The following is a 13,600-nucleotide window of genomic DNA, read 5'->3' on the forward strand; positions in this document are numbered from 1 at the left end:
CGGTAAACAGCCAAACGGTTCACATGCATGGTTCGGGTAACTGTTTTTCCAGGGGGTCGAATTTTGTAGACATGATCCGAAATCCGACGTACTATTGTAGCGGGCCCAATTCAATCGGACTGTAGCTTTGGGAAACGGCCTACTCTTCGACTAAGTGAATAGCCATGTATCGTCGTCGGAGGAATTCCTGAGGGTGTGAACGTAGGTCGTAGCGGACTTTGATAGTCCGTTAGCAGCTGGCGGCGAGCGTTCGCATTTACCACCCACAGTGGATTTTGCAGTTTAGCCAGGAAGTTCGGGACCAAATAGTAAATCGTTGGGCAGCCTAAGTTCTCTTCCAAAAATTAGCATTGCGGAAGAATAACCGGAGCTTTCGTGAACTGCGGACCTGTAGGCCAATAACGCCATGGGCGGCAGCTTATCTCAATCATGTTGGCTGGTAAATACAAACTTCGCCAAGTAATCTAGCAACGTGCGAATAAAGCGTTCCACTATGCCATCCAATTATGGATGCAGTGGCGTGGTACGTGTCTTTTCAACGGTCATCAGAGGAATGCAGGCTTGGAAGACACCTGCGTCCTTGATCAGAGTGTAAGACGAATGGAATGCCGAATCCACAGAAGACTTTTTGTACCAATGCTCGAGCTACAGCCACTTGGTGGCCGCGACGTAGCGTTGAATGTCAATCGCTAGACGAACGATTATTATTAGGCTTGGTTGTAGGCGACTGGTGGTGCAGCGTGCGCACCAGAGGGTTTTATCGGCACTTTGGCCGACCCAGTAAATTCGTATCTTCGCTTTGACTAAGGTCTGCCTAGCACTGAAGACACCTCCAGCCGGTGAATCGTGCACGCCTCGAATGGCAGCAGATAGCAGGCCATAAGAGCTACAGGTATGTTCTCTGAGATTTTTATGGTAATCACTCCGATTTCATCAACGGCTAATCGGTCGTGGGATGCCACAAGGCTCTAATTTCTGGGCTCTCGCCCCTAGTTTTAGGCGGTCGTTTGGCCTTGTTCATCCAATCGCTCACCCTACCGCGGGCCTAGTCGACCTAGACGATCGATTATTATTAGGCTTGGTTGTAGGCGACCGACGGTTCTTCGAGGTGGTCTTTGGTGCATTGCAGACGGTGCAGCGTGCGCACCAGAGGGTTTTATCGGCACTTTGGCCGACCCAGTAAATTCGTTTCTTCGCTTTGACTAAGGTCTGCCTAGCACTGAAGACACCACCAGCCGGTGAATCGTGCACGCCTCGAATGGCAGCAGATAGCAGGCCATAAGAGTTACAGGTATGTTCTCTGAGATTTTTATGGTAATCACTCCGATTTCATCAACGGCTAATCGGTCGTGGGATGCCACAAGGCTCTAATTTCTGGGCTCTCGCCCCTTAATATAGTTTTAGGCGGTCGTTCGGCCTTGTTCATCCAATCGCTCACCCTACCGCGGGCCTAGTCGACCTAGACGATCGATTATTATCAGGCTTGGTTGTAGGCGACCGACGGTTCTTCGAGGTGGTCTTTGGTGCATTGCAGACGGTGCAGCGTGCGCACCAGAGGGTTTTATCGGCACTTTGGCCGACCCAGTAAATTCGTTTCTTCGCTTTGACTAAGGTCTGCCTAGCACTGAAGACACCTCCAGCCGGTGAATCGTGCACGCCTCGAATGGCAGCACATAGCAGGCCAAGAGTTACAGGTATGTTCTCTGAGATTTTTATGGTAATCACTCCGATTTCATCAACGGCTAATCGGTCGTGGGATGCCACAAGGCTCTAATTTCTGGGCTCTCGCCCCTTAATATAGTTTTAGGCGGTCGTTCGGCCTTCATCCAATCGCAGACTTTACCGAGGGCCTAGTCGGCCTCTGCTGCTCCTTACGAAGGTCGGGTAACAGGACTTGGGTAAACAGCACGGCCACTCCATTTTTTCGTTGGACTCTTTCGCATGTGGGACAGTCTTTACAAGGTCGCCGAGAGAGGCTGTCGGCGTTACCATGTTGTGTACCACTTCTATGCTGAATCCGCATGTCGTACTGTTGCAAACGTTCTATCCAGTGTGCCATCTGCGATTCCGGTTTTTTAAAGTTGTACAACCACTGTAAACATGCATGGTCAGTCCGTACGAGAAACGGACGGCCATACAAATAATGATGAAAGTGTTTAGTGGCCCGGATCACGGCGAGGAGATCTCGACGTTCGTTACGTTCTACTGGTTGGAAACATTTACTATAATACTCGATTACTCGTTCTTGTCCGTCCTGTAGTTGATGGAGCGCTGCTCCCGCCCCAGAATTCGAGGCGTCCCTGTCCAGAATAAATTTGCTGGTGTCATTAGAAAACGCCAAAACGGGGGCTGTCGTTAAACACTGCTTTAAGGTGACAAACGAGTTACTGCAGTGAGTGTCCCAGTCAAAGCGCCGGACTTCTCGGTGAGTTGGTGGAGGTAGTAAGAGCAAAGACCAAAAACGATCGCACTTTCTTGGTATTTCGAGGTGTAGGCCAGCTCAGCACTTTATCAATCTGACTGGGGCACGCCTGTAGCCCATCACGGCTCACGATATGGCCTAGGTAACTGACTTGTTTCTAAAAAAAAGCTGCACTTTTTCGGACTAAGTTCAAGACCATCCCCTGCCAGTCGTTCAAACACGTCCAGCAGGTGTGTCAGGTTGTACGATAGTAAACAATCATGTCATCTAGATAGACTAGCGCGAACTTCCATATCACCCCAGACAGAAGATTGTCATTCAGACGTTCGAACGTGGCGGGCGCGTTGCAAAGCCCAAATGGCATCACATTGATGTCCATCAAGCCCTGCTTCTTTTTCTCCTTCTCTTCTCCTCGCTTTTCTTAAGTTGGCCGCGCTAGCTCAAAAAAAAACCACTATCCCTCCCTGTGGCCCCGTTTTTAGTGTGCCCAGCCGTCGAAAGTGGGACCGCTACTTGATGGGGACAGTTTGCCTACTGTCTGAGTTGCCACCCAGGCCGTCTACTTTACGGTGTCATATAGCTCCCACATGAACGATCGATGGAACAGTGACTTTTGTCCCTAACTTCGATACTTTTGAAGCAATTGCCATACAAATTTAAATTTCTCAGCTTAACTATTAATGACTTTGATTGATCAAGATCGGGTGACTATATCATAGCTTCCATGGAAACGATCGGGAAAAAACTGTTTTTTTGTCAGTTTTGATATATTTGTTAATGACTGTGCCAAATTTGATCAAGATCAATCAAGACTACTATTCCATATAGCTCCCCTAGGAACGATAGGTGGAAAACCGTGATTTTGATCAATAACTTCGCAATTTGCTATGTAAGCCGTTCTTTCGCTTACACTGTTTTTTTTGCCAGTTTTATATATTTGTGAATGACTGTGCCAAATTTGATCAAGATCAATCAAGACTACTATTCCATATAGCTCCCCTAGGAACGATAGGTGGAAAACCGTGATTTTGATCAACAACTTCGCAATTTGCTATGTAAGCCGTTCTTTCGCTAACACTACACATTTTAGAAAAACGTTGAAACGTTTTCCATTTTGAAGACTATAGGTGATTGGTGCGTTCTTTGCCAATCCTTTAACAACCTTTCTCACCTTTTCTCTCTTCATCTTTCTGTCACTTCACTTAGCTCTCCACTTTTCAATAATCTGTAACGAAACCGCTATATATTTTTTGGACATCGCATTGCTTACAGCTTTTTCCTGAGGATACTGGCTGTGAATTGTGCAAATAAACAACCTCCACCGGGTCGGGGATGTTTGGTGGGTATAAGCTTACTTAGCTAAGCTTACTTTTCTACAATTAATTGTTATCTGTTTCTTAGCTTAAGCTTTCTACATTGGCTGCTGTGTTAGTTGACATAACTAAATAAAAAAAGAAATAAATTAATAAATGAATAAACAAAGAAATAAATAAATAAATATACAATAAACTTAAAGACGTCGTTGCAGATAGTTTGCTGCATCACCCACCTTAGGGACATCTTGATTCGAATATACCATGACACGTTGGATATACGCCTAGTCTTCAATTGCATCACACTAATCTTCATTAAAATTGCAATTTTCTGCAATTCCATAAATTTGTAATGCGTATTTTCATATGGGTCTTAGTATCGGTTTCTAAATTGTCCCTTTGTTGTGTACTGACTACTTGGCGCCAAATGCAAGCAACCAAGCCATATTTCTTATTTTTTCCATTATTATTTGCTTCACCATGGTGCTATGGCTCAAAATGTCACACTGATATTTATGGGACCTCTTGTCCCGAATTGTAGAGTGCACCTGAACGCTGCCTTGCGAGACGTAGTTGCGTAGCCTGCGTAGTAGTTGGAAAAGCTGAGGCGTTACACATTATGTTAAAACCTTGTGCAATATCCAAATATTTACTACATGATAAATTGCTCAGGTGCTTTTCCGGCTTTGGGACCATGGTGATTAGTGCAGCTTTTCAGCAATTTTGGAAGTGACCAATAATTCAAATACTGTAACAGAGCTATAAGCAGCAGAGTTTTCTTCGGTAAAATTTTCAGGGTCTTGTTGTTCGGTTGATCCTGACTCTTGCAGCGTAACTGACTCATCTCTACAGCCGCTTCAAGCAAGCTTGTCAGCTTTAAGAGCAGCTTCTAAAATGTCATTCTGATAATGAATTCGCTTATGATAATGCCTTTTTGCTATATTCGGAATATACTGCTGAAAGGTTGATCTTCAGCTAAATCTGTTGTAATAGGTTCGATGTTGTATCATTCAAGATGTAGTATTTTGGGTTTGCAAAAGTAAGACACAAGCAGGTCTTTTCAGTTTGAGTATGGTTTATTGAATAATTCTTAATTATATTACAATTGTTCTCTATAGCTAAGGCCGCTTAGCTGCGCTGCTGGCAATGCAGCAGAGGAGCGGTATGCTTATATATAAACATATTTATGTATAAATGTATGATGTATGATGAGGAGTATGTATGTATATATGTCGCCGCAGCGGGAGAGTGAGGATGTATCATATTGCATATTGGGCCAGAGTGGCCGCGCGTGTTATATTTGCCGACACAGCAATTGTCCAGCACCATGCACTCATGGGTGGTCATGTTGCTTAAGAGGCAAACGCACTTGAATGTTGCGCACATAAATATTGTAACTAATTGCTACAATATATTTGTATACATTGTAATGTTGTTATTCTAGAACATGCTACATCCCCCCTCTTTAGAAAAATAAGAATAAGAATTTTTTTTTTGTGTTTTTTTTTTTCAATGTAAATGTTTGATTTTCTGTTTCATGATATATGTATGTGGTAAAAGTATTTTTGTATATATGCATAGTGTCATTAAATGCAGATACAAATTTTTGTTTTGTTTTAGTATTATTTTTTTTCCATATATATTAATTGATAAAAATATTTAACCTATCTTTATGCACTAATGGTTTCTTATTCTTTGTATCTTTAATTAAAATGTTATCCCTATCCTTTATTTCTTCTATAATGTATGGGCCTAAATACTTAGGTTCTAACTTATGAGCCGTATCATTACGTAATAAAACTTTATCTCCTATTTCCAATTCGATATCTTTTACCTTTCTATCATATATTTCCTTATTCTTTGCTTTATGCTGTTCTAACATAATTCTGGCTCTTTTATAAGCTTGTTCTAATCTACATTTTGATTCTTTAAATAATCTTCTATGTTATATAGTGGATTTATATTATCAACACTATTAAAATGTTTGGGTAAGTTCGCAGTTTTACTAAATACCAAATCATATGGACAATAATCATGTGACAGGGCCGTCGAGAAGATATCAGGGCCCGGTGGTAGTAAGCTACGGGCCCCCCCCCCCATGTTTTGAACTTACAAATGTCTGATTTCTGACGTTCAAACGAAAAATTTAGACAGTTTTTTTTTGTTTTACATAAAACCATTTTTTGAAGGTTGGGCCCGAGCCCGTGTTCATAATGCCTGATTACGATTAGTAGATAATAGGTAGATAAAAAAGGTACATATTAAACTTTTCCCAAATTTGAAAATTTCGATCAAAAACCGGGCCTCGCTAAAAACTTCGGGCCCATACATCCCAGTCAGTTTTGTCAACTGAAATGTATGATCGTAAATATTCATTGAGTATTCGGTTGCTTCGCTCCACAGTGCCTACAGTCTGGTGATGATGTGTAGTTGACGTTATCTTTTTTATTTGCAAGTTTTTCCATAAATCTTCAATTATTGAGTTTCTATATTCTGTTCCCATGTCCGAAATGAACGTCTTCATTGGACTGCAGAGTGAAATCTTCAAATATAGCTTTTGCTACTGTTTTTGCACTTTTGTCTTTTATTGGTATTATTACAAGATAATTAGTTAGATCGCAGATTAAGGTTACTGCGTATTCATTTCCGTGTTCTGATTTTGGGAGTGGACCGATCGTATCCACAATTACCCTGTCAAAAGCCAGTTGTGGCGTTTCAGTTATGATTAATGGAGTTTTTGTGTGCTTTGTTATTTTTGCTTGTTGACACTTATTACATTTTTTTATATATTGAGATATATCTCGTGTCATATTCCTCCAATAGTAATGCCTTTTTTATTTTGGCCATAGTTCTTAATATTCCAGTATGACCTCCTTGTACGGGGTCATCGTGGAACGTAAACAGTATTGCTTCTTTTTCTTTATCGTTATTTGATAATAAGGTCACCGGCTTGAGTACCGCTACTCTTAATAATTGTAAAATCTTATTGCCCATATTTTTGAAAGATTCTATTGAGATAGTTTCAAAGATCTTTTCGCTCGGTGCCACTTTGACTTGACTTATGTTGAGTATACCGGCTTCTTTCTCGAGCCTTTGAAAAAATTGGCCTAAGTCGAGAATATCATTGGTATACATATCGCAAATATCAATTCTTGCTATAACTTTCTTGCCATGTTTGAATGTGCTTAAAGAATCGGTTATTCGCAAGGTCACTACTTTTCGTACTTCGTCATTTACAATGACGTCATACACATTGGGCTTAGAAGCATTAAGATATTGCTTTTGCAACTCTTTTATATTATTTTCTTTTTCTTTTCCTGCGCAGTAATTTGACTGTTTACTTTGATTTCTGGTAGTGCCTCTCAGAATTTTGTGACTAGTTGGTATATTTTGTAAGTCCTGTATAGTTATTCTCGATAGCGCGTCGGCTACGAAATTATCTTTTCCCTTTAGATATTCTACTGTAAAATTATATTCCTCTAATTCAAGTCGCATTCTAGTTAGCTCTGAAGTGCGTGATTGTCCAGTGAATTGCAGCTAACTCTTGTTCAGTTGTACTCTTATTACTCTCACCTTTTGTGAAAGATCTAGGCGAGTATGCTACTGGAAGCTTTAGTCCATTTTTATTTTGCGTTAGGACTGCTCCACATGCATATTTACTTGCGTCTGTGATTATGCAAATTTCTTTGCTAAAATCTGGGTACTGTAACAGAGTTGGGTTCATTAATGCTGATTTTAAATGCTCGAACGCATTTTGATAATCACTTGTCCATTCGAATTTAACATTTTTCTTACATAATCTTGTTATGTGACGAGAATATTCAGCGAAATTTTTTATAAATCTTCGATAATAGTTGCAAAATGCAATGAATCTGTCGCGCTGTAGCATCATGAGGGACTGGATAATTTTGAATACTTTGTGTCATCAGGCAAGATTCCTTTATCTGTGCATTTATGTCCCAAAAAGGTGACTTCGTGCATAAAAAATGAACATTTTCCAGGATGTAACTTTAGGTTCTTTGCTTACACTTCTCAAAAACATCTGTTAGATTATTGAGCATATGTTTTTTGGAACAACCTATGACTATTAAGTCATCCATGTAAAGAAATGCTTGCGGAGGTTCAAGGCCAGTGAATGCTATAGTCATCATTCTCTGGAACGAATTTGGCGCTATTTTTAAACCGAATGGTAATCGCGTGAAGCGATATGAGCCATTATTAGGTCAAGGCATGAAAAATACTTTGCTCTACCTAGTTGATCTAAAATGTCATCAATTCTAGGTAATGGAAATTTATCGGACAACAGTTTTTTATTAATTTGATGATAGTTAATTACTAATCGCCATTTTTTATTTTCGGAATTTGGTAACGATTTTTTCGGTACCAATAAAAGTGGGCTATTGTAAGGAGATACAGAGGGCTCGACTATTTCGTCATTTATAAGTTTTTGGACTTGTCTTTGTATTTCGTCTTTCTGACTATGAGGATTTCTATAATTTTTAATGTAAATTGGTTCATCGTCCACCAGTCTTAATTTTTGTTCATAAAAATTATTTGTAGTTATTGATTCGGTTTCTAGTCCGAATACATCACTATATTTCTTGCACAACTTCATAAGTTGGCTGTGAAACTGTGGGGGAAAATTTTTTGATAATGTAGTTAGTACTGCGTTTTCACGCTGTTCTTTATTTGCTTCTATTTTTTCGTAGCCGGAAAGTGGTTCATATTTCAAACTTGATATGTTTACTATTTGATCTATATTTGAAGTGTTTAGCAATCGTATGACTGCGTTTTGGGGGTTAGTTATGGTATTTGCTAAATAAATACCGTGTTGAATTTCCTGATTTGGGATCAATACACTGTCTTCTTGTGAACTTACTCTCCAGTTTTCGGACAACTTGGGATCTTGCTGGCAAAACTATTGAATTGTTACCAGAACTGTACGATATTGGTACATATATCGGATATTTTAGGTTGTTTGGTCTAATTATTAACCAGTCTTCGGACGGATTGAAATCTAATTGACAGTTGTATTTGCTTATGAAATCGATTCCTAGTATTCCATCACAGGGAATAGCGGATTTGGTATTAACGATGTGAAAGTCGTGTGGGATTATATATTTTGAAGATTGGATTTTAACAGAAGTAAACCCTAGGGATTAAGTTACTTCTTGACTAATTCCCTGTACATTTATGATTTCATTGGTTTGAATACTTTGAAAATTATCGGAATTTTCTTTTACAATAGATATTTCCGCTCCTGTGTCTATTAAGAATACTAACTTTTTTCCCGTTGCCACATTCGTGAAGGTAACAAACGTATTTTGATTTAAACTGATGATCTAAAGGTGCTTGGGAGTTTTCCGAAGCATTCTGTGCTACCATAACATTATTGTTGGTATAACCGTTTTGTCGGTTATTTCCTCGGTTACCTCTATTGTTCTTGTTGTAACCTCTGTTGTTTCCTCTGTTGGTGGGATTCCTATTTACTATCTTCCCAAAATAATTGTCTAACGTACTCATTTTAATTAATATATATATATTTTGTTCAGCTTTAATTTTTTTTTTTTTTATTTGGGAAATTGATATATTTTTTTTTCTTCTTTTGATAATAATTTTTTGAAATGCACTTTTACTACAATTGATGCATATGTTATTTAGATCTTATCAAGATCATTAGCATGGCTTAAGTCTCTTTTTGTTACACATTTATTGTGTAGTTTGTATGCTTTATATAACACATATGCGCTTATTATTATTACAATTACTAATAAAAGTGCATTTGTTGGTTTTAAATCTACATTCGATGACTCTATTTTATTGATAACGTTAGCAGTGGAGTCCACTGTCTTGGTATCTATTAACCCCATATTGGGTTCATTAAATATGTCATCAAACTTGCTTATTCTATTATCAAACATTCCAATTTTAAAAATTGTTTCTTTTTTTTTTTTTATTTCTTTGCTTAATAATTGTGAATTTTCTTTTGTTGTTGCTTTTCTTGCTATTTTGTTATATTAGAATAGAGTTGCATATTATTTAGAGATAGTTTTTTTTTTTCCTTAATTGTTTTTTGTGTAATTTTTCTTTTTACATATATCCCTGCCTATTTTTGCGTGTGGTTTTCAGGCCACACTCTAATTGGACAGCTTTAATGCCGCACAATTTTTGTTACACATTTATTGTGTAGTTTGTATGCTTTATATAACACATATGCGCTTATTATTATTACAATTACTAATAAAAGTGCATTTGTTGGTTTTAAATTTACATTCGATGACTCTATTTTATTGATAACGTTAGCAGTGGAGTCCACTGTCTTGGTATCTATTAACCCCATATTGGGTTCATTAAATATGTCATCAAACTTGCTTGTTCTATTATCAAACATTCCAATTTTAAAAATTGTTTCTCTTTTTTTTTTATTTCTTTGCTTAATAATTGTGAATTTTCTTTTGTTGTTGGCTTGTCTTGCTATTTTGTTATATTAGAATAGAGTTGCATATTATTTAGAGATAGTTTTTTTTTTCCTTAATTGTTTTTTGTGTAATTTTTCTTTTTACATATATCTCTGCCTATTTTTGCGTGTGGTTTTCAGGCCACACTCTAATTGGACAGCTTTAATGCCGCACAATTGTACATAGTTTGTTATGAATGAATAGAAAAAAATATGCATCGCAGTGCATTAAAAATAATGTGCGACGCAGCGCATAGTTCTATAATTAATTATTTTGGTGGGCGCTCTTTGTAGCGCTATCGGTTCACTTCTAGGGCGCGTTCAATCTCAAGTTCAGCTGCTCATGTCCATGGCCTATGGGCTCAGGCGGTACCGGTGCCGGTCTTCGCACCAGATTTTCCTTTTAGGGTCGCGTAGCAGTGGCTACAGGTATATTCGCAATACGGCGAATATAGTGGTCCCTCGCAGTCGTTTGGGCAGACTATTTTCACTTTTGGTAATTACTTCTCCGGTTGTGGCGTTATTTTTGATTTCGTCTTTGCCACGTTGTGTATTGTAGAGTATGGGATTTCAGTTGTGACTTTATTTTTCTTTTCGCCCAATTGGCTTTTTATGAATTCTACCTCGGCGTGTAATCTCACCGAGGTATTCCAACTAATTATATTTGGGCTGTTTAATAGCCTCAAAATTTCATTCTTTCTGGCTTTTAACTTCTTTGCCACACCGGAATTTTTTCCCATCACTCTACTTACTGTTGTTTATATGTATTTTTTCCATTCCTTCTCATGACGCTGCCCAACGTTGATGTAGTGGGCGGATTGCCTACCACACGTTAATAATAGTCTGCTCAGCACCTCCAGCGATCGTTGTTGCCGTTTATGTATTAGGTTCGCTTTGCCTTCCGGTCACTTTTTATAAGTTAGTGACCACTGTCACGGTCGCCATGTAATAGGTTCGATGTTGTATCATTCAAGATGTAGTATTTTGGGTTTGCAAAAGTAAGACACAAGCAGGTCTTTTCAGTTTGAGTATGGTTTATTGAATAATTCTTAATTATATTACAATTTTTCTCTATAGCTAAGGCCGCTTAGCTGCGCTGCTGGCAATGCAGCAGAGGAGCGGTATGCTTATATATAAACATATTTATGTATAAATGTATGAATGTATAAATGTATGATGTATGATGAGGAGTATGTATGTATATATGTCGCCGCAGCGGGAGAGTGAGGATGTATCATATTGCATATTGGGCCAGAGTGGCCGCGCGTGTTATATTTGCCGACACAGCAATTGTCCAGCACCATGCACTCATGGGTGGTCATGTTGCTTAAGAGGCAAACGCACTTGAATGTTGCGCACATAAATATTGTAACTAATTGCTACAATACAATTGTATACATTGTAATATTGTTATTCTAGAACATGCTACACTGTGTTAGGTTAACATTGCTATCAATCTCGACACAAGGCTCTGTCACATCAGCAATTAGCACAATCAGCTTTGTCATTATATTTGAATCCGCATAAATGGGATCCAGTTAGGTAATTGACTGATCATTTGCTACAAACGGCCTTCATATTACATTACATATTACATAAAAAACATGTTTTGCCTAGTATTCGCTTTGTGTTGACAGCTTCATTATCATCATCATTGTCCGTTGGACAAAACAACTTATTATACCATGCACCCATAGGGCAAAATGGTATATAAAAGTCGCCAAAATGTATGTAAAAGAGACAATAGAAAGCTTTTCTGACCCTACAAATCATATATATTCCTTTCAGCATCAACTGCCGAGTGCGTCCGTCCGCCCGTCCGTCTGTTCGTTTGAACACCTAGATATCAGAGACTAGAAGACATAGACTCACAAAATTTCGTATGTAGACTCGTATAGTACCTATACCTATTTTTGCCAACTCAACTTTAGGTACCACTTCTACCAGATGCTTGCGGACGTCTCGACGCTTTACATATAAGTCACCGAACGCGATTTATTAGGAAATTATAAAAAAGTGCACCGAAATATTCAACACAGCCTCAAATGACGGGGTTTTCTACAACATATCTTTATATATCTATGTAACTAAAAATGGATTGTTTAATGCAGTATACTAAAAAGCGAAATATTCTTAATTTTTTATTTTTAGGATACTGAACTACATATATTAAGCTTGGAGAGAGATATAACTGAGATGCAAAGTGAAATAGAGCTTTATAAAGATCTAGTGATAGATAACCATAGGCAATCCTTGTCTTGGGAAACGAAGTATAAGCTAATTGAAGAAACAATTCGCTGGTCAAAGGCAGAACGTTCAGTATGTGGTGATATTGGTGTTATGAAAAATGAAATACATCGAATGAATATTCGATATAATCAATTAAAAAGGGCTCAAGAGAAATTGGTCCAAGATTTGGAGCATTGCGTCATTCACCGCGAACAAATATTTGTTAATGCAACCGTCAAGGAACATATCAGCGTCAAGCTAAATAAAAAAAATTACTCATCCCAGTTTCATGTTAAAGTTAATGAAGTCCGTAATAAGTTAAAAGTTATACAAAATGAAATAACACATCTCTCTGAAAGGCGTCTTATTGATGATGTCAACAATATTGAACGGATGATTTATATGCTAAGAAGAATTCAAAATGATCTTAAGGATGTTAATGAAGAAGACTGCAGTATTCAAAATCAAATAGAAGATGGTATTTTACTTAAGCATGCTAATTTGGAGCAAATAATTCGGAAACAAAATCGCTCGAAAGCTTATGGCAGGTTGAATTGCAGAAAATCACAACAGAAATTAGCGCGTTCAGAGATTACAATTCAACTGCATTCAGATAAACAGAATGATGTAAATTCCACTATGATTGAGATAGTACAAACATTACTAGTGGACTACCCTGAAAAGAAGACTTTCTTTACTAAAGTCTTGCATGTACTAAAGAACTGAAATATATATAAATATACTTAAATAAAATGATTGCAAAAACTATTTTTCAAGAACTTTTGAAGATTATATTTTAAATGTTATATTTTATTCATTCATAATACACTTATTTATATTTATAAGCTTTGTTGCATTACAAGTTCTTGCTCACTATGACATTTTCTATTTATGAATAAAATAAAAATTAAAAACCCTATGAAATGCTCGTAATGCCCCGCTTGAACAGAAGTTTGGGGAGTTCTTTTTGTGGGGAGAGCGGTAAGCATGTTCGGCAGAGCGGTGCGGGGTGAAAGCTTGTAACGAACACGCGGGTGCACTCTCTGTCTTTCTAACAAGTGGCTCGGCTGAGCTCAGGGAAAATGGAATAAAGGACTACACCTAAATAGGGATTTTGTGCAGAGGTAATGGGTGTTATTCGAAGGACCTAGATGTTATTGCCTTCTCTTTACCCACCCA

The 13,600-nt window shown here is 38.1% G+C and overlaps 1 protein-coding gene across 1 annotated transcript in view; it reads left to right on the forward strand.

Moving 5' to 3' along the window:
- LOC26529411 (coiled-coil domain-containing protein 40) overlaps positions 1-13,189 on the forward strand; it is a 130,291-nt gene extending 117,102 nt beyond the window's left edge. Inside the window, exon 6 of the mRNA XM_015176485.3 lies at positions 12,344-13,189. Coding sequence (XP_015031971.2) covers positions 12,344-13,147 — 804 coding nt within the window. The 3' untranslated portion in view covers positions 13,148-13,189. The remainder of the gene's footprint in view (positions 1-12,343) is intronic.
- Positions 13,190-13,600: the final 411 nt, after the last annotated feature.

Source organism: Drosophila willistoni, unplaced genomic scaffold (assembly GCF_018902025.1).
Source record: "Drosophila willistoni isolate 14030-0811.24 unplaced genomic scaffold, UCI_dwil_1.1 Seg169, whole genome shotgun sequence".
Taxonomy (NCBI): domain Eukaryota; kingdom Metazoa; phylum Arthropoda; class Insecta; order Diptera; family Drosophilidae; genus Drosophila; species Drosophila willistoni.